The sequence below is a fragment of a genome, unplaced genomic scaffold (genome assembly GCF_019419815.1).
Source record: "Pyrus x bretschneideri cultivar Hongxiangsu unplaced genomic scaffold, Pyrus_bretschneideri_v1 Contig47, whole genome shotgun sequence".
Classification (NCBI taxonomy): domain Eukaryota; kingdom Viridiplantae; phylum Streptophyta; class Magnoliopsida; order Rosales; family Rosaceae; genus Pyrus; species Pyrus x bretschneideri.
The window spans coordinates 2,623,106-2,648,005 of NW_025999784.1; the positions used below are offsets into that span (position 1 = coordinate 2,623,106).

A 24,900-nucleotide genomic window follows, 5' to 3' on the forward strand; every position below is an offset into this window, starting at 1 on the left:
GTTAAGTGAACTCTCAACTTTTGTTTGACTCAACTAATAAAACTGAAAAATTAATATGAAAAAAACAAATAAAATATGTTGAGGCTTTTGCCCAAAAAGATATATAGAATAAACTGCTGATTTAGTGTCTGAATTATCACCTCAATTAAATTAGATCTTTAAATTATTTTTTAATAAAAAAGATCCTTAAATTGATTAAAAACTGCTATATGAAGAGCTATTTCATCAAAAAATTTGTCAACTTATAGGCAACTTTAAGGGCTTATAAGCGAGAAAATGACACTCTAAAATGTGTCATGTGATTTAAATTAATGAAAAATTGAATATAATAGTTTTGAACCTTACATTAAAGATGTAATTAACAGACTTTTATTAATTTAATTATTAAGGACCATTTTTTTTTTGAAAAGTAATTTAAAAATATAATTTTTATTTATATAATAATTTAAAGACTAAATTACCGTTTATATTTTGATTTAATAAAATGAGTTCTAACGAAACACTTTCAATAATTTTTATATTTCCCTGTTACTATTCATTACACAATTGTTTGTCTTTTTTCAATAAAACTATTTTTTTTTTTTTTTTTTTTTTTTTTTACTTTTCGTTAATTTTTTTTAATCAAATAAAATGAGCCGCACCCCAACAAATCCAGCCGATTTACAGCCCTAAAGGCACCAAGTGAGAGAACAAGTTCCCGCCACTTTTGGCGTCTCCTTCTTCTCAGTGAAGAGTGAAAGAAAAACAGTATTCTCAGGATGTTGTGGGTCGACAAGTACCGACCCAAAACCCTAGACCAGGCAATTGTCCACCAAGACGTCGCCCAAAACCTCAAGAAACTCGTAAAACCCTAACCCCCTTCCTCCTCCGATCATCTCTCTACTGCCTTCAACCCCCAATTTCTAGGGTTTTGTATTTTTTTCTTTATCTAATTCGTTGGAATTTTCATTTCTAATAGGTCGCGGAGCAGGACTGCCCCCATTTGCTATTTTATGGCCCTTCTGGTTCCGGCAAGAAAACCCTAATCATCGCCCTTCTTCGTCAGATTTTCGGACCCAGTGCCGATAAGGTCTCCGATTATTTAACTCTCACACTTTTTAATGTTTTTTAAACGGTCTCCATGCGCATTTCCAGTTACCGAATTGTGGGTATTTGAGAAAATTCTCTCTTTTATGATGGATTTTGAGAAATTCTTGTGATTTTGGTTGGCAGGTGAAGGTGGAAAACAGGGCATGGAAAGTCGATGTAAGTGAATTGCCCGCTTTTCAATTTATATGATTGATCATTGATGCTGCTTCTGCAGAAACTATTGTTGATTTGTTATTTAGATTTATTTGCATTTTGCTTATTATTATCTATCCGTGTTTGGTTTTTCGAAAAAGGAACAAAGTCTTCTTTAAAGAAAAAAAAAGGGTTCAAACCATCATCCATGTAATTGATGCTTTAGGAAATGCTTCTGATATCTCAGATTTGCCTATTCCTCTAATGTGTTGTTCCATTTGTGGCTTCACGAGCTTTTGTAGCATCTGTCACCTGAAAATCATAGGTTGTAGTTGAAACTTGATGAAAGGCTGAAGAACACTGACGTCTCCCATCTTAGCTCAATATAGTGTATCAACCCAATTTATTTGTTTTTTTCATCTCGCTTTGTTTCAACGTACTTTTGGGCATTCTGACTTTAAGTAACATTGTTTATGTTATATAATAGATCTAGAGTTTTTTTTTCAGATATCCTCCTTGTTCGATTTGAAATTGTTGATGCATACTATGCATTTTAATTTTTAACTAAAACTTTCCACTTTTAGTATGTTTAATTTGTATTTTATTTTTTGCATTTTATTTTATCTAAAATTTTTGTATGGTTTATTTTCAGGCTGGGAGTAGAACAATTGATATAGAGCTGACTACATTATCGAGCACCAATCATATTGAACTGAACCCCAGTGATGCAGGGTTTCAAGACAGATATATTGTTCAAGAGATAATCAAAGAAATGGCTAAAAATAGACCCATTGACACAAAAGGGAAAAAAGGATATAAAGGTACCTTCTGATCATTAATGAATTTACACTTACCCAATAGGTAAGTAGTTGGGTATCCAATTGTTTAAGTATTATATACTAATACTATGTCCTGTTTTCAATGTCAGTCCTAGTGCTGAATGAAGTTGACAAACTTTCAAGGGAAGCGCAGCATTCTCTTAGAAGAACTATGGAGAAATATAGTGCTTATTGCCGGCTAATACTATGCTGTAACAGTTCTTCAAGGGTTACTGAAGCAATCAGGTCTCGATGTCTTAATGTGCGAATAAATTCACCAACAGAAGATCAGGTTTGATTTTTCTGGCTTCCAACTAGTAGAACTGCTTGTGTGAAATTAACTATTGTCGAGTGTGTTGCCTTCCACCGTAATCCATCCTTCATTTAACGTATATCATTTTTTTGGGTGCCAGATTGTGAAGGTATTGGAGTCCATCGGAAAGAAAGAAGGGCTGCAACTTCCTTCAGGATTTGTTGCTCGTATAGCTGAAAAATCCAATAGGAGCTTAAGGAGAGCTATATTGTCATTGGAAACTTGTCGTGTTCAACAGTTAAGTGCCATAGTCCTTATTGATCATCAGCTGCACCAAGCAGTTCTTTTCTGTCTTAGGCTAATGCGCTTCATATAGCAATTGCACAGTTCCTGATACATAAGGTCTTTCTGTGTACCATTGATGTGGTTGCAGATATCCGTTTACAAGTAACCAGGCCATACCACCTATGGATTGGGAAGAATATGTTTCTGAAATTGCATCTGATATAATGAAGGAGCAAAGCCCTAAAAGGTTTGGTTTTTCTGCATGTTATCAAATTGGCATTTGTTGTGATATTTTTTTTTTCTCTGCAGTTCAGTTTAGAATCGTCCTTTTGTAGTTTAATTATCAAACCCAACCTAAGAAAAGCACACAAGAAAAAATTGAATTCCACAGATGTATGTTACACATTAAACCCTTATACAAGGTGGGAGGGTAAAAAAGGAATAGCCTAGAAGCGAAAAGATGACCATGCCATTCATGACAGCATTCATGGCTGCCATTTAGCATAAAACAGAATATGTATTTACGGGATCATGCCCTTCTCTTATCAAAAAGTCACTTTTTTGGAAACTTATAATTGAATTCAAAATTAATTGGATTTGAATACATTTATCTTATTTGTCCTTATTATGCCATCTTCTCACTAATTGAGTTTAGTAATTGCATGTCTAGCAACCTGCAGGCCCTTGTTCACCATAACGCAATCATATTACATGAAAAGAAAGATGATCGTAGAAGTTATTTTGTTGCATACAGTTATTGATCTCTAAAGTTTTTCTTTTCATTTTGCCTACACTATTCACGCTTGTAGAAGTAGGAAAGATGATTCTCCATCTTCTAGTGTTTCTTGGTACCCTAATCAAAGATTGTTCTGTTGGTTTTAGGCTTTATCAAGTGCGGCAAAAGTTATATGAGCTGCTGCTTAATTGTATTCCTCCGGAGATCATCTTGAAGGTAGAATTTTCTTTCCCTATAATATTGTTTCATACAATTTTCTCCACATCTATTTGCTTTAGGCCTTTTCAAGTGCAGCAATAGTTGAATAAGCGACTTCAACTTCGGACATTATCTTGAAGCTTATATATTCTATTTCAGAGACTTCTTTTTGAGTTATTGAAGAAGTTGGACGCGGAGTTGAAGCACGAGGTTTGTCATTGGGCTGCATATTATGTAAGTATATAATCGAGGTTATGTCAGAAGCCTTGATTTCTGACAGTAGTTCAATGTGGTTAGATTAGGCTTTATATATTTTTCATCAACATCTCTGTACTTGTAATCTCTTGTGCTGTTTATACATGATTAAGAATCATGAGCATACTGACCTCATTACATCGGGCCACAAGTCAAAGTTTGGGAATTGTGGAATAAAGTCAGGTTTTGGTTTCTCCAATTTTAATAGTATTTACATTGCAGATTTCTTTTTCTTTTTTACAGGAACATAGGATGCGTCTTGGGCAAAAAGCCATATTTCACCTTGAAGGTACTTTCGTCTCTCAAGATTCTGGTTGAGATAATGATAAGTAGAAATGAAGAATCATTACGTATTAGTTCAATTGCTTGCTCTCGATTTATAAAGAATCTCATTTAGGGTTCTTGAAATCTCGTTAAGAGTTTAATTTTTCTTTTTCTACCCATGATGCATGATGTTCTGTGTTGTGATCGTGTTTCATCTTATGTTACGTGTGATTTCATCATAAACTGTGAGGCGTGAGTTTTCAGATCCGTACTCATCCATCATGTACATGTTGTGCCTTTGGTAGCATGTATATTTAACATCAGACCTCTATCACATCACACATTTTTCGTATGGGTTGGGGGGCATGTGCTCATGAATATGACGACGAAGTGGCTTTCTAATCTCTAATGGGTTTTCGCTTTTCTCTCTTTTTTTGTTTTCAGCGTTCGTGGCCAAGTTCATGAGCATTTATAAGGCTTTCCTCATCGAAGCGTTTGGCTGAGCAGTAGACTGGCATAATGGCCTTCAACCAAACATTATGGCAACGAATTGTGTACTAATGTTACTAGACATTATGAGAAGATGTGTACTCGCAAACCAGCTTTGTAATGCAGTTGTATTTTCACTCCATTTCATTATTATTACTGAATTTCCTTTTTAAATTCTAATTTTGTCGAAACTCTTTAGTCTCTTCGTTCAAACGGAGGGCTAGAGTACATCAACGTATGATATATCGTTATCGAATTTAATTGTTGGATGTGCTCGTAAGAATTCCACGGAATTTAACGGGTGATGCAGGGTTTTGGGCACTTGATGTTTTCCCCCGGATATTATATGCGTTTGCTTGAATATGCAGAAACCTAGGTGATGTTTGTGCAACATTCTTATGGAAAGCTATTTTAGAATCAACTTTCATCCGACCAATGTTTAATCAACCAACTTTTCAAACATTTTGGGCCTAATTGGAAAAGTTTCTTCAGAAAGCACTTCTGCTTTAAAGCGCTTCTAGTAAAAGAACTTGAATTGCTTCCTTCCATAAAACACTTAAAAGTGCGTTTTGGAACACACGCTAACTTCTTCTACAAAATATGGTTAGAAGCGCTTTTGATGAACGAAAATGACTAAGTTATTTCAAATGCGCTTCCAGACATGACCTTAATAAACCTGTAAATGTCAATGAACACGATGGATGAAGGCAGAATGCTTATCCCGAACTCAAGCAATCGGATTGCCATGGTCAACACAAACATAAAGATAAAGAAATAGCCGCAATGAAAATAAGCACACTTGATGAACTACATTGCTGGGGTGTCTCAGCATTGTTTCAACATATTTACCAAAAAAGTTTTTAAGTCTTCCAACATAGTAAGTTCATAGGTCCAGTGCCAAAAGAGAGATCTTCCTAATACTTATAGACATCGGAAACCATTTTCCATGCATAAACGATATCTGATCAATCACCTCCCACCTGCCTCTTCCAGGAGTCTTCGACGATCAATTCATCTACGCCCCAGTCTTCATAGCTGAAAATATTAAACCCCAATTAATGTTTTTCTTAAACCATTTACAAATCTTAAAATACAAGTTATGGAAAATTTTGTGACTCTGTGTGCAATCATGAACAAGCTTCTCAAAAAAGTCGTAAACAGATAGTTTAAACCAAGACCTCTCAAATCATAGGCAAAACTAAAACTAGAACCTCACCTTCCATCAGGCAGGTAGCGGCGTATGGTGAATGGTATCTTCCGCTCACGAAGCTCCTTCATAGCAATCTATGAAATTCAATATTCCAGAGATTATTGTTAGCACACTAGAGTATAGCACAAGGGAACAATACCTGTTGTATCAATTAGATTACTTTGTGTACTAACAATTAGACAATATGTAAAGTCGCCTAAATGGTTTAATTTAAACCATCATATTTGAACATTAGAGCAATGTCGACTCCATGTTAAATTTCTATGCAGTCAAATGGATTAACGATATGTGATTCATGCGGGCACTGTTTATAGCAACTTATTTGTTTCTGACTGTCTAAAGCAACTTAAAAGTAGAAAATGAAGGGAATTTTTTCCCTCCCAACCCGACTGTAATAGCTACAGACAGTAAATTAAGGAAATTCAACAAAGCGTATGCTCCTCTACAGTTCTGAGTGGCACGGCCGCGTTAACATGTCATTGAGAACATTAACCAAAGAAGTCATTAATGTTATAATTAGTGCAGTGATATTCTTCTTAGCTGTTAATCCAGATAACTAGCAAATCTTACTTGGCTATAAGCTCTATTACGCTTATAGAGAAACAATCTCATTTCTCGTACGAATGAGAAGCATAAAAAATCTCTTCTCTCCCATGTAACCATTACTAATATCTAGCTTTATGTATGCATCTGAAGTGGAGAGGCCCGACACACCCTAAACCATGCCTATATATGTCTGTGCACGCGTGTGTTTAAAGCAACTATATATACCACGTTTTTAACCTCCCAGAAGAGTATAACCAAATGAATAAGAGCGATGAACCACCAACTCCATTTGTCTGTTCACAGTTCATAGAGAGATGACATACACAAACCATAGTTGATTAAACTGGGAACCGAAAAGATATACTTTGTTCTTATGACATTTACTGACATCACTCCTTTAGAGTCATCCTTTCCATTTTCTCCATCATTTCCTCCTCTTCCTTAATTAATTACCAATAAACACCAGTTGCTGACATACATAATCAACAATCAGAAACCTATAGCCTTACCCACTCCCAAATATATCAAGATTGATAATGCAGCACCTAATGTGACATTCACTGAATTGGGTAAGGATGAACATTATTCAAGAAACAAATATTCAAGCTCATATTTTCAATAGCTACCAGAATTAACTATTTGCATCATTCGTGTTGCTGTTGCATATCTACATTGTACTACAAAAAATTAGATGCTAACAGGACAATTAAGCGCTCACGAAAACAGCATTTCTACCCCTATTTCCATTTTGCAACACTCTAGCTACCAAAAACTTTTGAAGAAATAGTCAATAAGGCGGTTGGTGAATGTTGTACATATCATCATTTGACGATACAATCTCACATTACAAGTTTTAGTCCTTAATTTACCTCAACTCAACGTGAAAGCAGCAAAATGACAAGATCGAAACAGAGGCTAATAGATTTACAAGTGATAAATATCTGTAGGGGAATGGAATCTTACCTCAAGCGGGTCAGTCTCGCCCTCCAATTCAACCATAACAGGGGCATTCATGCTGTTCATCCAACCGAAAGATTAAAATTTTGTCAGCGTCCATCGAAGCCAAAATCAAACAAATAAAAATTGTAGACAGATAACGTAAAGTTTGGAAATTTGAAATACCTAATCTGCAGAGCACGGGTACCCAAGATTCTACCACGCTCGTACTTGGTCATATATTTCGAGGTTTTCCGAGGCCGTTCCACCCCCTCTTGTTCTTCCTTCTCCTCGGCTTCGATGGGATCTCCTGCAACATCATCATTGTTCAAATTGTCAACATCCTCCTCCTCTGCCCCTTCCTGCCCATCATTCCAATTAAAACTCAGAAATTAAAAAAAAAAAAAAAAAAAAAACATTGTATTTACCAACAAAAAGGGGAAAACTAAAAAAAAAAAGTAAGAACCTTACTTCAATTTCGGGCTCTGGAGGCTCATCCTGGTATCTGCAAAAAAATGAATAATAAATCAGTATACCTCACATACGCAATGACAGAAAATCTGAGGAGAGAGAGAGAGAGAGAAAGAACCCCATGTCAACGTCGTTGTAGTCGTCGTCCGCCATTGTTGATGGGTGAAGAAGTTCTGGTTTAGGGTTTATGAACTTTCGAGAGAGAGCGCCTGGAATAATGTGGGAAGGGATTAGGGTTTGAAATAAGGTTTTTGAACGATCAGGTGTGGCAACGACCACCGTAAAGTTTCTAACATCCAATCACGGTATAACAACTGGCAATTTTTTTTAATGAGCCGAGGGTTTAAACGGTTTTTAACACAGAACGCTTTCCTCAAAGCTTCTTCCGCAAGACGCCGTCGTTTTCCCCCTTATATCCTCAGGCAATCCATCTTCTTCTTCTATCTGAAACCCTAGCTGGCGCTTGTTCTCGTTCGCCATTATGCAGGTAACTACATATCAAATCGATATTATCGCCCTAATTAGTCTCTTAAAACCCCAATTTTCTGTTTGTTTGCTGAGAAAATTGAGGAAGAAAATCAACATCCATCTTCCTCAAGCTGTTCTCTTGGGGATTCCAAATTCATAAACCCTAACTTTTTTCTTCGTTTACTTAAAATTAGTAATTAGAGCATAGCTAATTGTTTTTATTTTGATTGGTTTAGGCCAGTGACAGGTTCAACATCAATTCCCAGCTTGAACACCTTCAAGCTAAGTACGTTGGAACCGGGCACGCCGACTTGAATCGATAGTGAGTAGTTAAATCTCTCTTCCTTTCAACTCTTGAAGAACGAATAACAATTAGAGCTCGTTGGATGTATTTTTAAAATGACTAAAAACGCTTCTAATGAAAATGTTTTTGAAATCAATTCTTAGTAAAAATACAAGGAAATTTTGAAAATGTACTTAAATGCTTCATGGAAGAAGCACGTTGCAAAAAGCACTTCAAGTACTTTTGGAATCCTAAATCATTTTCTCTATAAACGCTTTCAGTCATTTTAAAAGCATATCCAAACGAGCCTTTAATCTTTTGCGTTTATAATTTTGCTTATGTGTTAATCTTGAAACTATCTCGTCTCTGTAATGTGTAGTGAATGGGCGGTGAATATTCAGCGTGATAGCTACGCTTCGTACGTTGGCCATTATCCAATTCTCGCATACTTTGCTCTTGCCGAGAATGAGTCCATTGGGAGAGAACGCTACAACTTTATGCAGGTTCTCTTTATTCCTTTGTTTTTGTGCTTATGTATGACTTTGAGGATAACTAATTTCGTTGGGTGTTTCGCTTTAGTTGGCTTTAGGAATTGTATTCTGGATATAGTCTCTTGCATTGTTGTGAGTGATTTCAGATTTTCTTACTTGTTTGTACCTCGTAGTATTACTTATCCATGTGTGTTAGCCCCGTTCGAACCTTAACTCATATACACAAGAAACTAATCATACAAGAACTAGAAATACTAATCAGTTCATTTAACATCATGATTGTACAAAGACCTCAGTATATAAACTGAGTTTGCAAGCTGAAGCGCCTAACTAAAACCAATCTCTCATAAATTTACTAAAATGACCGTAGCTTCCTATCAATTTGTGCTTTTGCGGTGGTGTATGTGATATTGACATAGTCTTGTACTTTCAAATGTTTTCTTGCCTTGTGTGTTGTACTTTTTCGCGGGTAAACAAAAGCGGCTCTTAGCCTTACCCTGTGCGGTATAAGATCTTGAGGGAAGAGAATGGTAGTAATAGTTTCTTTGGAGTGAGTTTGTTATCACATTGTTTGGGTAAAGCTATCTAATTCTTTGAGCAGTTTTGCGTTGAAGTAATCCCGTCTGCTTAGTGTTTTCTTTGATGGTACGTGCATCTTTTGCATCCAATCATAGGAAGGATTGCCCTTATGGTATAAGGGTTAAGCGGCCAAACAGTTGGGTAGCCAGTTAGTTAAGCAAGCATGGATTAAGATTTTAATAATCTTGCTTATAGGTACACTAAAAGCAGGATGATGTTGAATTTGATAGGTTTCGTCAACAATTCAATCGTACATGCCTTTAAATTTCACGGGATGTAGGTTACATATGAAATGTGGCTCTTGTGTGTAAAATGTTTAATTGTAAATTTATGTGACTAAGACTTAAGTGCTATGGGTTTGTGTGCGCGCACGCACACATGTTTTGATACTAATTATTTGTTAGGCTTCCTCGTGTTAGTTTCCAAATTCCTGTATAATTTTGGTTTCTTGTTAACATCACTTGGTCCAGTCACGTAGTCTATCATGTTACATACGCCTTTCGTATTTTTCCCTTTATTTGTACCCTTATCATCTGATGCGTAAGTTCGTTCTGAGTAATTTATGATGGCTGTCTATTAGGTATGATTTGGTCTTATAGAGAGATTGGATTACGCGAGTTGTAGTATTCGAGCACTAAATACGTGTTGTAATGAATTGGTTGGTTTTCTTTTTTGTTGTGCAGAAAATGCTTTTGCCTTGTGGTCCTCCCCCAGAAAGAGAAGGCGATTGAGAACGTTATTAGGAGTGCATATCCTGTTTGCTGGAAGTAGCCATCATATATCTCTTGTTGCCCTTATAAAAATGGTCACTGAGTTTGTATATCTAAATCATTTTGGTCATTCCGTAAAATTTTGTCAATATTCTCATTAAGTGGAGGGGTTTGTTTGACAAAAATACATTCAAAAGGTGACCACGTTTAACGTGACAATTTAATGAGGATATTGATAGATTTTTCACGAAATATTCCAAATGATCTACGATGTACAAACTCATTGGTCTTTTTTAATTTTCATGTCAGAGACTAAAATGAAGAGTTATTTCAATCTTACAATTGGATTGGATACAGTTTTACTCAAATAAATCGGTTCTGAACCGATTATTTAACAGCCCTAGCTATTTCACCAAATGGGAAAGCTTAACTAACATCACCAAAAGAAGTCACAACTATGGATTATCGCAACACATAAAAACCTATTTGAAATGAAGCAGACTTGGGCATAAGAAAGTAGGCTAGAGTAATGTGTTTCTCCTTCGACATTAAAGTCGAGTGTTTGATGTCTAAAATTTAGTTGGAACTTAACATAATTAACATGTATTGAAGTGGATCCCTTCAGATTATTGATTGTTGCAATTGAAATATTATAGCGGGAGTGACTACAATATTTGCACGTATTTAACACAATCATCATTTGATGGTAAGTATTATAACTAAATTCTAACTGTATCAGGTTTTTCACGTAATTAACATGTATGTGACATATGTGCGGGTAAATAGTGAAAATTGATACATAAAAAATAAAAAAATTAAAAAAAAAAAAACCATGGACATGCTTCAATTTTTAATTTAAAAAAAAAATGACTGAATCATGTTATAATCCTTTAATTGCAATAATAACTAAATTTTGTTATAATTGGAGAGATTTTTCGAACATTACTCTGTATACCAAGATGTTATAATATAATTGGTTGGAATTTAAAAAAAATTCAACCACTCATATTGGAAAGGGATCATATCTGGGTCCCTTCCACCAAATCCTCATGATCCACAAATCTGGGCTCTTGAAATTTGATTCAACGATTAAAAATAAGAGGTCCCATTAAAAGTTATAATAACTTTAGCTATTGGATAAAATTGCAAGAATCCTGATTGGTGGGTCATGAGTATTTGATAGAAGAGATCTAAAAATGATTCATTTCCACTTATATTATGATACTAGATGTATCGAGCCGTGTTACGACAAAATAAAAAGTTTTTTCAACAATTGAATTTGAAACTATAAGGATTGAAGTGAAACTTCGCCCAAACTACAAAGCTTAAAATCATAATACTTGGGAAGTGTCCTAGAAATAAATCATAATACTTGGGCTGAAAAGTTAAATTTTAAGGCGCGCGTAGAGCGCGACTGAGAAAAGAAAAAAAAAGCCTGTCGACACGCGCCGTAGCGGACGGTTTTGCATTTTTCCATGCAGCGTTTCCTTCCATACGACGTCGTGTCGTCTTCTTCCCCTTGCCAAGTTCCAATTCCGCTCCAGAAATAAAGAACCCTAAATCCCCAAAGTTCCCGAAACCCTAAAAACTTTTGCTCCAGCCAGATCCAACTTCAATTTCTACTTCTCATTCCGCTTTGGCATTCTTCCGAATAAGGTTCAGCTTGTAAGTCTGCTCGGTTCTTTAATTTATCTCTCTCCTTTATTTTTGCGTTTTTTGTTTATGCTTTTCCTCTCAGATGCAGTAAATACCTGAATCTGTTGTTTTGAATCCAGAAAAATATAATTTTAGGAGAATTTTTCTTATTATTTTTGTGTGTGGTTCCTCTGGAAATAAGACAGCAATTGGGATAATGGTAGTAGTTGCTACAGGTTGCACTGCCTTTTTGGGCTTGTTAGGATTGGATTGGATTGGATTGGATTACTCGAAAAATTCAAGGTGTATCGAAGGTGGCGGTAAATGATTTTTCTTCTTGAGAGGGTTAGACATTAAGGATATTCCTTCCAATCCTACCATTTTAGAGGATTGGAATGGATAAGTTTTGTTAATGAGTAATCCTTCTTCTTTCTTCAAGATGGACACGATGTTGTTATTTCTTCCGTCAACGGACATTGATTATAGTGAGTTATCTAGTTCAATCCAATCCTAGACGCTAAACGAGTCCTTTTTGACACCCAAATAGTAGTTGCTTTTTCAGTCTAATGGTTTTTATTTGAAAGTTTGAGGTTCGTTTAATTATTATATGTTTTGTTTGTTCAATTCAAAACACGAACTTGTAAGTTGGAACTGTGTGAACTGTAATTTATTATCTAGAGTAGATAAGTTGACATTATCAAAGAGAAATATATACTGTCGAGAGATTGCATGTTAGTGTTCCTTCCTAGGAGTTATTATTTATGATAGCACAAAAAAGAACTCCAAGGAAGGAAGCCCAGCTTGTGGAAGCGGGGGAGTAGATCTGTTGATCCTCTGTCTTCTGTCAATAAAACCCAATTTCTTCTTGACGCAAGCCTTTATTCCTTTTTCGACATATTGGGGGCTGCCCTTTTCTTTGCATATGATGATGTGATGTTTGCCTATTTGGTAGTTTATGTAATGAAAAGATTCTGATGTTTTGGCTTCAAGTGTGTTTACTTTTAGCTTTTGTTTTGTGATCACTGCAAAGTTTTTGCCATTTTATTTCAAATCCTTCATCAGCTTGGTATTTAAAAAATCCCAATTTCAGTACCATGCCGTAATTTGTCTTCTGTTTCTTACGTTCCCCAGTAGATTCTGACACATGTTCGGATCAGCCAACTTCGCACTAACCCTGATGATGTGTGAGATTTGGAATGCATAACAATGGCTCTGTGTTTTCTTGTTTGAGGTATCTCTTTACTCACACCTACTCCTACATTTCCATATAATTCTTTGATATTAGCTATTTTCACCTTAGGAAATTAGGGGGATAAAATGAATATCAGTCAGTGGTTGTATTTTGGTTTTCATTTTTTATGTTTCATGTAATTGGACAGGTCGAAACCAGTAGGGAAAAGTACACTCTTGAGGGTGGGGTTTTGTGAATTTTTGGATTGTAATGGATACCAACATGACTGAAAGGACGTCTCCGACACAAACCAAATGGAGAAAAGTGGCTTATGGAGGGATGCAACCTGGGTTTGATGACAATCACACTGATGAATCATTTCTTGAAGAGATGGTTACAAATGCCAATGTGCGAAAAAGGGACATGCTAAAAGTGATGCAGGATTCAGTTTCCATCTCCCAGTATCTGTGCATCGTAACTCTCACTGGTTTGGTTTGGATCTACACCCTCAGATCAACTCTGAACTGAAAATTCGCTTTTGCTTCTTGATGTCACCCTTCTCGGGTTGGGTTTTCTCATACTCCTTTTAACTCAAGAAATGTTTTCCCTCAATCTTCTTTTCCATTACATCCTCAATATTTCTTTTTTTACCACCGGCTTATATCTTCTAGCTCCTATTTATCAAACTCTTACAAGATCCATTAGCTCAGACTCTGTTTGGGCAGTAACCGTCTCACTCCTTGTGCTTCACCTTTTTCTCCATGACTACTTTGGGTCCACCATAAGAACTCTTGAGGCCCCAAACAATCCGACATTGACAAGTTGCATCTCTTTAAATGCTTCTGTTGTGGCCTCGGTTTTCATGGCTTCGCGCCTGCCTTCAAGTCTTCTTGTATTTGCGAACATGCTTTTCTCCCTGCAAGTTTTCCTTTTCGCTCCATTGGTAACTTACTGCATCAGGAAGTATTCCTTCCGTCTGCACCTCTGGTTTTCGTTTAGTCTGATGGTTGCAACCTTGGCTTTTGTTTATACGCTGCACTTGTTTCTTTTCGTGATGCTGTTAGGGTTGTTGGTTTTTGTAACTGTGGTCTGTCCGTATTGGCTGATACGGATGCAGGAGTACAAATTTGAGATTAACGGTCCGTGGGATGAGGCTAAGCTTTGTTTTGAGATTGTAGATTGAGATTTTGAGTGCCGTTACGACTGTTTGTTGTAATATATGTAATTTCAATGTAGAACATACAAATGCTGTGTAAACATTATCTTCTGTAGCTCTTACCGTTAATCGTGTTTAGTGATGTTATGCTTATCAACTTATGTCATTATAAATCGGTTTTTCTTCGGTGCATAGTAGTTATATGCTTCAATCGGTAGATGGGTCTCGAGTTCAAATATCCTTCCCAACTCAACCAATCCCCAATTCTCATTAAGGAAGAAAAAGGTCATAATTTTTCTTTTCTTCTATTTTTCTTTAGTACCTACATGCACTCAACCTTTCCTCTTGCGGTCCACCCATCGATGCAAGCCATTTTTCGAGGCAATCAAAAAGGCGCAGGGAAACAAGTGCGACGATGAGTGCGAGAAAGCGTTCTAGAACAATTATTTATCATCAATTTACGCTTTGGATCAATTTCAATGGTCAAAATATGTATTTACTTTTTTTTTTTTTTTTTTGACAAACGGTAAGATAATTTACATTAAACTAGATCAAACAGAAGACCGCAGAGTCGGTTAAAGTCACTTGATAAACATATGAATGTGAAATGGGTGGCCCAGTTGAAAAACCTTGCCCACCAAGCCCACCTAGCAGCCCAGGCCACAACCCATTCCTGTCCAATGTCTAGATCCAAAAAATAAAAATGTATAAATTAGAAAATTGTAAGGGCATTTAGTTCGAATAAATCGTCCGGTCCCGAACACGAGCACGCAGCCTCCTCAGTCGGCAGCACTAAGTCCTCCCTGTAGCTCGAGCCGCCGCTCCACCGCCATTCTGCAGCACTCCTCCACCCAGCGCCGCCCTCTGTAAGTCCTTGCTCGTCATTTCACCTTCTTCTTCTTCTTGTTTAACTCTTCTGCGTCTTGTCTTCTCTGTTACAAGGAATTCTGTGAACGTATTCATCTTTCCTGTTTGATTTTTTTTGCAAATTAACTTTAATTATGTGTCTAACTTCTTATTATTTCTGAATTAGTGACTAAATTGTTACAAATTTCTGAATTAACCATAATTCTGGCAGGTTACTAGGGCTTTGCATACTTTGTTCCCAATTTGTTCCAACAAATAGCAAAAAATGCAGAAGAATAAGGGAAGACAAAGAGGAGGGGGACCATTTAAGAGACGAACGGATAACAAGGAAGAAAACTCAGACACCCACTTCCAAAAAATGGACTTGAGGAACATTGCTAAAGAGATTGAGCTTTTGGGTATGTATATAATCTGTCACTATTGTTTTTCGCATTCATACAGTTCCTTTTGTTGTAATAACCTAAGATTTTCGGTGAAACAACATTTTTATAGAACCTATAAGCCCAATGTGAGTTCCTTCTACAAAGCGTATTGGTTTAAGGTGTTGTCGTACCGAATTTGTTAGGAAGATGATAGAATTGCTTGACATGCTCCATGGATAATGCCCGTGAAATGCTCATGTTTTCGTTTGATGCATCACATTGATGGGGTCTAGCTACTTAAGATTATTTCAGTGGTCAAGTGAATCTTTTGTATTGTTCACTCAAAGTTTTGTTGTATGGTGAGACAAAAGTATCATTTCGTGGTGTGTGGATTTTACTTATATGTATAAGTAATGGGATTGGACAACGTCATGTGTTTGATGCATTTATCTGTACCTTTTCAGTTATGTTTATGCTAATTTTAGTCTGCCCTTCCACTTCAAATTACTGCATTCAGGTACTTCTAATATGACATGGAAGGAGAGAAAGGAGTTGGAAAATAGGAGGGTGGTTTCTCTAGGCGGAAAGGTATAGACCTATCCCTATATTTAATTTCAAAAGTATTAATCTATGAACTGCTTTGTTTTGATTTATGTTTTTGTTGTAATGGGAAAAGGATTTAGTTTTAGGAAAATAAATGGTGAGAGGAGTTCGTTAGTGCCTATTATTTCCACACTCTACAAGCCTTGTTGTCATGTATCCGTAGCCTGTTTGTGCCACGTTGATTTGGAAGTCTAAGGTACCAAATACTTGCTTGGATAAGCTTGTGGAGAAGTTTGTACCTGTAACATTATGCAGAAGAAAGAGGCTAGTGTTGGCTTATCACCTGCTCATAGGAAAGATCACCTTTTGATTGCACTATGTGCAATGATCTGATTGATAGTATTGACGATATTTTTAGTCGCTGTGATCGCTTTGAGGCTTAGGTATAGGTTGTTCTGGAAAGCAAGGTCTGTTCAGGGCAAACAGAAAAGTGGAGGACAAATAAATTTTGTGGAACAGGGGAAAGTTTCTGGTTTTCTATAGGCTTCGAGTCCAATTAATTTAGGGACGTTCCATTGTTTTAGATTAGTGTGGATTGGAGGGCTGATGTAGCTTAAGTCGTGTGGATTGGAGGGCTGATGTAGCTTAAGTCAGCTGTTAGTTTTTGAGGTGTGTAGTCTGTTGTAATGACGGTTTGGTTCTGTTAATGTATAAACGTGGTGGTTTTGATTGCATTTTCGGTGGGCTGCTCGCTTGGTGCAACGGACATTTGTTTTATTTATTACTTGAGTTGAATATGGTTTTTATGTTTCCTGTAAATGGGAATGAAATTTGCTTAAGTTTGCAAATAGTGCTAGTAGTCAGCTGAAAGCACACAGCTTATATAACTAAAGAGCAATAGGACATTGGTCTCCTTCAGCTGAGCACCGACTAGTACTACTTTTTTCAATATGGCCATGTATGCATTCATTTACAAGCTCTCCAAAAGTATTCATGAGTGCTTGCTCCCTTGAAACAGCCTCAAAAGAACCGGCGACTACCTCTAAGTGTAGCAAAACTGGTCATGAAGAATCAAAAGAAAAGGGAGCAAAAACTGCAAGAACAGGTGATTTTCTTCTTCGACTGCCCTTTTTAATTTGCAAATGGTAGTTTGGTCAACTTGAACTAACTCGATACTCAATCTGTATAGAACATGGTCCTTGGACGTTTTGGTGGGAATTCAAGTGGCAGTTCTAAGAGATCCACAGAGAGGAAGAGGCCCGAGAACAGGGGTTTGAAAGGAAGCGAAGGACACTTTAAAAACGGTGTACTTGATGTGAAGCATTTGCTACGTCCTACTTCATCTGGAGACACATATGCTGGTCCGAGTATGTTCAGAGGGAAAACTAAGGGGAAGCGAAAGAAGCAACACAGGTAAGAAGATCGGCGGTATGGACTAGCATAATGACGGAAAATCATTTTAAACAAGAGCAGAAAGATTTTGCTTGTGTTGGTGGTGCTCCTATCGGCATTGGAACTCAAACAATACTAATGTGATCCCATGTATCTTGGCAACCACTAGCATTTAGCGACAACTCTTTTTCGGGTTTGTTATTTACTTCCTTTTAGTTCGAAATCTGTACCTCTCCTTACTGGACCGGATATAAACCACACCATGCAATTTTTATCTAACAGATGCAGTTTCCGTTTTCATGATTTCATCGAGCAATCAGATGCCCGATCATGGTTTCCTGGTATCGTTCGATCTTCATTGTCGTGCTCTAGAATTCATTCTGTAGAATACTTATGAGATGTGTATGTTTAAGTCAATTTACCTATGTAAACAAAATCTCGAGTGCTTCTTTGCCGTTCAACTTTTTAACATTTGACAGAAATTTGGAACAAATGCTAAAAGGTGAACGGTAAGCCCCAAATTTTATTTTCAGAGTTCAAATCCCTAAATTAGAGGGGGAGAAAATGTTTATTTAAAAGTGCTACAAAATCTCAATTTTCGCATATCGGACCGTGAGGTTTTAAAATTGTTTCCATTTATGCATTTCATCTATTTAATCATATGATTCTTAATTTTTTATCTACTATTATCTAAAAATAATCAAGTTATTAATGACTAGACGAAACCAAGAAATAACCCCTCACGTGCGAAATTATAGAAGATCCCCTTTAAGATCAAACAATTCTATCGAATTGAGTATGATTGTATGTGTGATAGCATCTACTATACCATGAATATAAATTGATATTATGACATGTGAGACCCACTTTCAGGCTGTTCAGAAGTCACACTTACACCAATCAGACCAAAATAAGTCATTGTTTTGGAATACAAACTATTAATTGAGATGTTGAAGCTCTATGATGTCTACTTTTGGTCCATGTGGTGTTAATGTGCATTCCACAACTCATAAAATTGGACCCAAACTCAATTTAACGAAGGACTACAAAGTCAACCTGATGGAAGACATAGATTGATAAGATCTCAAGATTTTATGATGCAACGTGAGAAGATTAACACCCGTAACCAGTTTTAAAAATCATTTCAATCTGAGACGGTGTAAAATGAAGTGGTCCAAAAATAAATCATGACATAAGTGCAAATATTTTCAGAGGCGACTCGATCTTGAAAACAATACAACACTAGGTGACACCCGAGACGCAAAATACAACAGAAAGTACAAGATTTAAAAGGATAATTGTCCACCGGGCTAAATTGTCTATCCAGTCAGGTCAAGCTATCCGATTCCAAACTGAAAGTATTAGATTAAGGATAATTGTCCACCCGACTAAATCCTCCACCACTTCCTCCAAGCTCCCATGATATCCACGTTTCAACTGAAGTTCTTCAAAACTTCAACCTTCAAAGAGTTCTAATAACCAAACATGTAATCATCATACATTGTTAAACATCTGCTACGACTAAATTAACGAAACAAGATTAACGTAAACTTACCGAAACAAGACAGAATCAACCATCAACGTCTTGGGGGTGGTCCGAAAAACTCTACACGAAAAGAATGGGAAATGTTTGAAGAAATGCATAAATTCAACTCGGGCCAAAATTACAAAGAATTTGAATTGTTACCTGACTCGAGTTATTCGTAGAATTGTGTGTCCCGGATAAGTTTTCATCATCATCTACCAAGACGGGAGAAGATGGTAGGGTTCGTAGCCAATCTTGCAAGCACATCAACGCCTGCGCAAACTTAGGAGTGTACGAGCTCCAATGCTTATTAAGAGCACGCCCTCCTGTGCCTGTGCTAAATGCAGACTCAGATGAAGCCATTGTAGGTAATGGAATGGCAAACACGTCCCTTGCAAGGCCCGACAAAATTCGATACCTTGTAGAGTGTGCTTTCCACCAATGCAGCATGTCGAACTTGTCATTTGCTGGATCCTCGCAAGGGTCCAACAAATACTTATCCACCTCGTTTCTTGGAAGTAAACCTTTCTTTTCTTTGAACTCCAGAAACTTATTTATCCATTCATCGTGACACCGATCATCATCGTTAGAAGCTTCGGGGCAACCAGGGGTGGAATCCGATGCACTATAAACCTCGTAAAGACGAAACAACAGCTCTTTGAACCCTTTCACCATCTCTTCAACCGTGGAATCGTCATATATCTCACTAAAACAAAATGACACATAATCCAGCTTAAACCGCGGATCAAGCACAACTGAAACAATCAACAGCTTGTTGCTGTCAAGAGAACCCCAATATTTGTCATATTTTCTCTTGATACTAGCCGCCATTTTTCCCAAAACTGAATCTTGATTTCGGCTCAATGTTGTCAACTTCGATTGAATTGAACACATGGTATTGAAATACACATTCGAAGTGACACACGAAGCGCTAAACTTCAAGGTCGCATCATAAAAGACCTTCAAAGTATAACAAAAACCCGAACATTTTCCCAATCATCGACAGTAGGTGGCCCTTTCAATTTTACCCTACTGATCCAATCCTCCAAGAAATAGCTAGCATAATCTTCATCATCTTCTTCTAGCCTCTCAGAGGCCCTTTGGAACTTTAAGGGGTCTCTCAACATCAAATAGGTTGTATTCCACCCAGTATGATCATCCGAAACCATTAGACCTTCACACTCAATTTCTTCCTGCTCAATAAATGCTGTAAATTTCGATAATCCTTCGGGAAAAATCTTTACATATCTCACAGCATTGCGAATACTATCGATTGATTCATGCATATCTCTCAAGCTCTCGTTCACAATCGAATTCACAATACGTGTATAGCACGGTATGTGTAAAAATTCACCATCTAAAAAATTCCCAGCCAAAATTTTCAACTTCGTTTTCATAAAGTTGATAGCCGCATCATTTGCACTCACATTATCAACAGAAACCGTCAACACTCTTTCTAAACCCCATTCAACTAAACACGCTGCGATGAGTTCTCCAACCGTCTCCTCATTCACATCACGTACAACGCGAAAGTTCAATATTTTCTTATGCAGCTCCCAGTTACTATCAATAAAATGGACCTTCAGAGCCATGTGGTTTATATAAAGCCATATTCGTGACAAACCAAAAAGTGAAATGATTGCTCTTTTTGAAAACATCGTACAACAATAATTACACTACTATTGCCCTTTTGAAAACATCACATAACAACAATCACACTACTGTTCTCAAGTCTTCTTCGTTTAAAGCATGTGGGCATTCATTCTCACAATTTTACGATAATTTTATTATTTTATTATTTTTATTAAATAGTAAACTTTAGAATTGGTCCCTAAGTTATCACCTAGTTTACAATTGATTCTTGAACAAAAATTCATTACTTTTGGTTTCTTGAATTTAACAACACGTGCACCGTTGATTGCCTACCGTTATTTATCGTAAAAATTATGTTAGTATGTTTTCAATATGTGTTGGGAGATCAAATCTAAATCAAGATGAAATTCCAAGAACCAAATCTAAACTATAGTGAAAGTTTACATATCAATTGTGGCTCCTATGTTCCACGCCATAATCAAATTGATGAAAAACATTTCAGATTGACCAATAATGCACGTTTTGTTAAGTTCAGAATTCTAATTAACACTAAATCCAAGCTAAAATAAAAGTTTAAGGATCAATTTTAAATTTTACACTTCGAAAATTGACATTTTACTACATATTTGTTACATTATTGGCCCTTTCAACTCATTGAAATACGAAGTTAAGGGCTACTTTTATATATGATACTAATTACTTCATTCTTACTTATATAAAGGACAAAATGCGTATGTGTTGTCCATATATTATTTGTGTATGTATTTGTTATCAATATGGCTATGTACGTAACAAATTGAGGGTCAACAGTGTAAAATTCATACTTTCATGTGAATATAATAATATATCATTGTCTTGAAATAAATTTAAAAAGAAAGAGAGAAACAACTGACAAGTCATCCTACAAAAAATAAAGGGAATTTTTTTTTAATTATAATTAAAAGGAATCATTTGGTGGGTTCATCACGATGTTATATATTTCTAGGAGTTGGAAAAATCCACAGAGGCATTTCAAACCTCCTGACCGCCACCATGTGATTCACTCGAGCCAAAAACTAAACCCAAAATGTGTTGTGTGGAATAAGGACGAGAAACCACCAGATTGGGCCACCCCGCGGTGGTTATTAAATAGGGAGAATTTGCCTAATGTAAGGTGAAGTAGAAGAAATAGAAGAAAAGATGATGAATTTGACCAAATTCATGAGTGCATATATCACAGTAATAACTAGTAACCTTCTCTTGAACACAATATAACAACATTGAGACACACCCAGAAACAAGATACAACAGAAAGTACAAAGGTTTAAGGATAATTGTTCCAAATTCCCTTGATCCATGATTCGATCTGAAGTATTCAGGTCAAGTTATCCAACTCCAAACTCACTCTCCACTGCCAATGCACACCAGAAATCTTTCACCACTTCCAAGCTCCCAAGATCCATGATTCGATCTGAAGTTGAAAACTTCAGAAACCATGGAAAGTGTGAGAAGAAATCCATAAACTCTACCCTGACCAAATGTAAAAGCAATAGGTTAATAAGAAAGAGCTACAACGAAGTTGAATTGTTACCTGACTGGATTTCTTTGTAAAATATCGCGTCCTCAATTAATACTTCATCATCATCTACCAAGACAGTAGAAGATGGTGGGCTCCGTAGCCAATTTTGTGAGCACATCAAGGCCTGCACAAAGTTAGGAGTACAAGCTCCAATGCTGATTTAGAACACACCGTCTTCTGCTAAATACAGCCTCAGATGAAGCCATTGTAGATACTGGGATAGCAAACACATCCCTTGCAATACGCGATAGTATTTGATACTTAGTAGAGTTTACTTTCCACCAATGCTGCATATCAAACTTGTCGTCTGCTGGATTCTCAAAAGTGTCCGACAAATACCTATCCACCTCATTTCTTAGGAGTAAACCTTTCTTTTCTTTGAACTCTAGAAATTTACTTATCCGTTCGTAATGACATTGATCATCATTAGAAGCTTCGGTGCAACTAGGGGTGGAATCCGATGCACTATAAACCTCGTAAAGACGAAACAAAAGCTCTTTGACACCTTTCTCCATCTCTTCAACCATGGAATCATCATATATCTCACCAAAACAAAATGCCACATAATCCAACTTAAAGCATGGATCAAGCACAACTGAAACAATCAACAGCTTCTTGTCATCAAGAGAACCCCAATATTTGTCACATGCTTTAAATTTCAATAATCCTTTGGGAGAAGACTTTACATATCTCACAGCATTGCGAATACTATCCATTGATTCATGCACATCTATCAAGCTCTCCTTCACAATCAAATTCACAACATGTGTATAGCATCGCATGTGTAAACATTCACCATCTAACAAATTCCCAGTAAAATTTTTCAGTTTTATTTTTATAGAGTACATAGCCGCATCATTCGCATTATCAATAGAAACTGTCAACACTCTTTCTATACCCCAATCAACTAAACACGACGCAATGATTTCTCCAACTGTCTCCTCATTATCATCAGGTATTGGCAAAAGTTCAACATTTTCCTACGAAGCTTCCAATCACTATCAATAAAATGGACCTTCAGAGCCATGTCGTCGATTTGTTGCATAGAAGTCCATGTTTTGGTGGTAAGGCAGACCCTCTGCGAATTTTCAATCAACAAGCTTTTCAGTTGCTTCTTCTGATCCAAATAAAGCTGGTATGCATCTCGAGTAAGTGCTACTGGAGATGGGACATCAAACTCAGGACGAAGTGATTTCATAAAAACTTGAGCCCCTTGTCTTTCTAAAAAGCTAAAAGGCAAATCGTCGATAATTATCATCTCAGTGCATGCTCTGATATATTCTGCTTCACTTAACCACCCTTCCAAAGAATTCTCACCAGAACAACTAGGAACTTGCCCTAAGAGTCCCTTATTTTAGCTTACAAAAGGGGCACATTGTAACTGCTAAGTATCCACAACATAGTTCCCCGTTGTTAGAATCCCTACCTATATAACGGACTTAGTGATGCTAGCCTTCCGGGGTTCTTCAACTATTCCTAATCTAAATAACAGAAAAAGAAGTTTACTCAGCTACAAATCTCAACGCACACACAAATATGTAGGCTTGTTAAATGATAATATGAACTACTCGCAACCGGCCTATATCTATACAACAACAACAAAACCTTATTATTCCACTAAGTTGGGTCCGCAACGGGCCTATATCTATATGACAGAAATTTCCCAAGGCATTAATCTTGGGATCAATATACATGTCAATGATGTCATCACTATTTTCTGGTAATTTTCAACTTATATGCCACAGATAGACTTGCAATTCTAAGAAATGGAAAGCTGCAAATACCCATTACCCAGTTTCCAGATTTATGGTTTATCACTCACACCCCTAACAAAAAAATACAAACTAAAAATTAAAAATAAAAATTCTCCATTTGGGCATGTACAAAAATCGTCAAACATGCTTGGTGACAAAAAAGAATTATGCTTTTCATTACACATAAATAAAGTTACAGTGAGTTGGGGCATTAAATCTTCCAAAGTTTCTAACTTTCAGATCTATACAAGTAGTGACGATAAAAATAATAATAATAATTATGGTAGCCGGTAGGCCCTGCAAGGTGCCGGAGAAAGTTTCGAGCTTTTGAGCTGAGAGAACCAAAGGGGCGGGGAGAGCGGGGTTTCAGTCTGCTAAAGGGCTTAGCTTTTATCCACGAACGGATGCTTTTATACATCTACACGGCCTAGTATCACGTGGTGTATCACTCAATATTTTGAAAAAAAATATATTCTAAAATTATGCTCAAGAAATGCCAGTGAGCAGTAGATTCAAGATTTGAACTTTGGATCTTAGTATTAAAGGTTCAAATATTTTTTTCATAAAAACAGAACGCTAAGGGCATAAAAAAAATTAAGTTTATTCACCGAAACATTTCTTTGAACAGTTGATGAGTTCGTTGTCATCAACCGAACTAAATTGCACACATGTCAAAAGATATTGATATATGTTGAAATAATATTATGAGTGTTATTGAGAAAATTTATCAAGTGATGCAACCTTTGATACATCAATTTTTGGTGGGCATAAAAATAACTCATATCAAACATTTTAGAGATTAAAAATATCAATTTAGTTTCAGGAGAGTAAAGTGTGAAAAAAGATAAATTCAGAGACAAACAATAAAGAACTAAAAAATTAATAACTAATAAAGTGAATATGGCCAAAGCAACATAAGTAATAAATAAAATTACGAAAATTAAACGAAAAATTATATTGTACAACTAAAAGTCAATCCAGTACTATTTACTTACGTCTTTGACCACTTGTCATCCAAAACTTTTTATTAGTTCCCTGCAAACATAAAGTCCAGTCCAATCGAAGTCGAATAAATAAGGTTACTTCAGTCCTTTGACTATTGATCATCGAATTTCCATGGCGACTCACCTC

At 36.4% G+C, this 24,900-nt stretch overlaps 6 protein-coding genes across 6 annotated transcripts; 4 read left to right on the forward strand and 2 right to left on the reverse strand.

Moving 5' to 3' along the window:
• Positions 1–656: 656 nt before the first annotated feature.
• LOC103956269 (replication factor C subunit 3-like) lies at positions 657–4,693 on the forward strand. Its single transcript, XM_009368242.3, has 11 exons — positions 657–842; positions 959–1,069; positions 1,213–1,245; positions 1,874–2,042; positions 2,150–2,331; positions 2,453–2,589; positions 2,726–2,824; positions 3,460–3,529; positions 3,671–3,745; positions 4,010–4,055; positions 4,475–4,693. Exons 1-11 carry the CDS (start codon positions 759–761, stop codon positions 4,531–4,533), a joined length of 1,065 nt encoding a protein of 354 aa, XP_009366517.1. The 5' UTR covers positions 657–758; the 3' UTR covers positions 4,534–4,693.
• A 610-nt stretch (positions 4,694–5,303) lies between these two features.
• Positions 5,304–7,954, reverse strand: LOC103934995 (DNA-directed RNA polymerases II, IV and V subunit 6A). The gene is made up of 6 exons (XM_009344764.3): positions 7,801–7,954; positions 7,683–7,716; positions 7,398–7,573; positions 7,239–7,290; positions 5,736–5,803; positions 5,304–5,554 (listed from the first exon to the last, which is right to left on the reverse strand). The coding sequence occupies exons 1-6, from the start codon at positions 7,833–7,835 to the stop codon at positions 5,485–5,487; spliced, it is 435 nt and encodes a 144-aa protein (XP_009343039.2). The 5' UTR covers positions 7,836–7,954; the 3' UTR covers positions 5,304–5,484.
• A 73-nt stretch (positions 7,955–8,027) lies between these two features.
• Positions 8,028–10,610, forward strand: LOC103934994 (uncharacterized protein At4g14342-like). Its single transcript, XM_009344763.3, has 4 exons — positions 8,028–8,169; positions 8,387–8,472; positions 8,813–8,936; positions 10,187–10,610. The coding sequence occupies exons 1-4, from the start codon at positions 8,164–8,166 to the stop codon at positions 10,232–10,234; spliced, it is 264 nt and encodes an 87-aa protein (XP_009343038.2). The 5' UTR covers positions 8,028–8,163; the 3' UTR covers positions 10,235–10,610.
• A 1,023-nt stretch (positions 10,611–11,633) lies between these two features.
• Positions 11,634–15,301, forward strand: LOC103934993 (phosphatidylinositol N-acetylglucosaminyltransferase subunit C). Its single transcript, XM_018644442.2, is given in 5 exon segments — positions 11,634–11,878; positions 12,980–13,079; positions 13,228–13,544; positions 13,546–15,041; positions 15,254–15,301. Coding segments are annotated over 2 exon segments (912 nt in total). The 5' UTR covers positions 11,634–11,878; positions 12,980–13,079; positions 13,228–13,289; the 3' UTR covers positions 14,203–15,041; positions 15,254–15,301.
• A 6-nt stretch (positions 15,302–15,307) lies between these two features.
• LOC103956266 lies at positions 15,308–17,642 on the forward strand. Its single transcript, XM_009368241.3, has 4 exons — positions 15,308–15,440; positions 15,922–15,992; positions 16,966–17,052; positions 17,137–17,642. Exons 1-4 carry the CDS (start codon positions 15,308–15,310, stop codon positions 17,362–17,364), a joined length of 519 nt encoding a protein of 172 aa, XP_009366516.2. The 3' UTR covers positions 17,365–17,642.
• Positions 17,643–19,826: 2,184 nt separating this feature from the next.
• Positions 19,827–20,456, reverse strand: LOC103956287 (zinc finger BED domain-containing protein DAYSLEEPER-like). Its single transcript, XM_009368260.2, has one exon. The coding sequence runs from the start codon at positions 20,454–20,456 to the stop codon at positions 19,827–19,829; it is 630 nt and encodes a 209-aa protein (XP_009366535.2).
• Between the last annotated feature and the right edge of the window lie 4,444 nt (positions 20,457–24,900).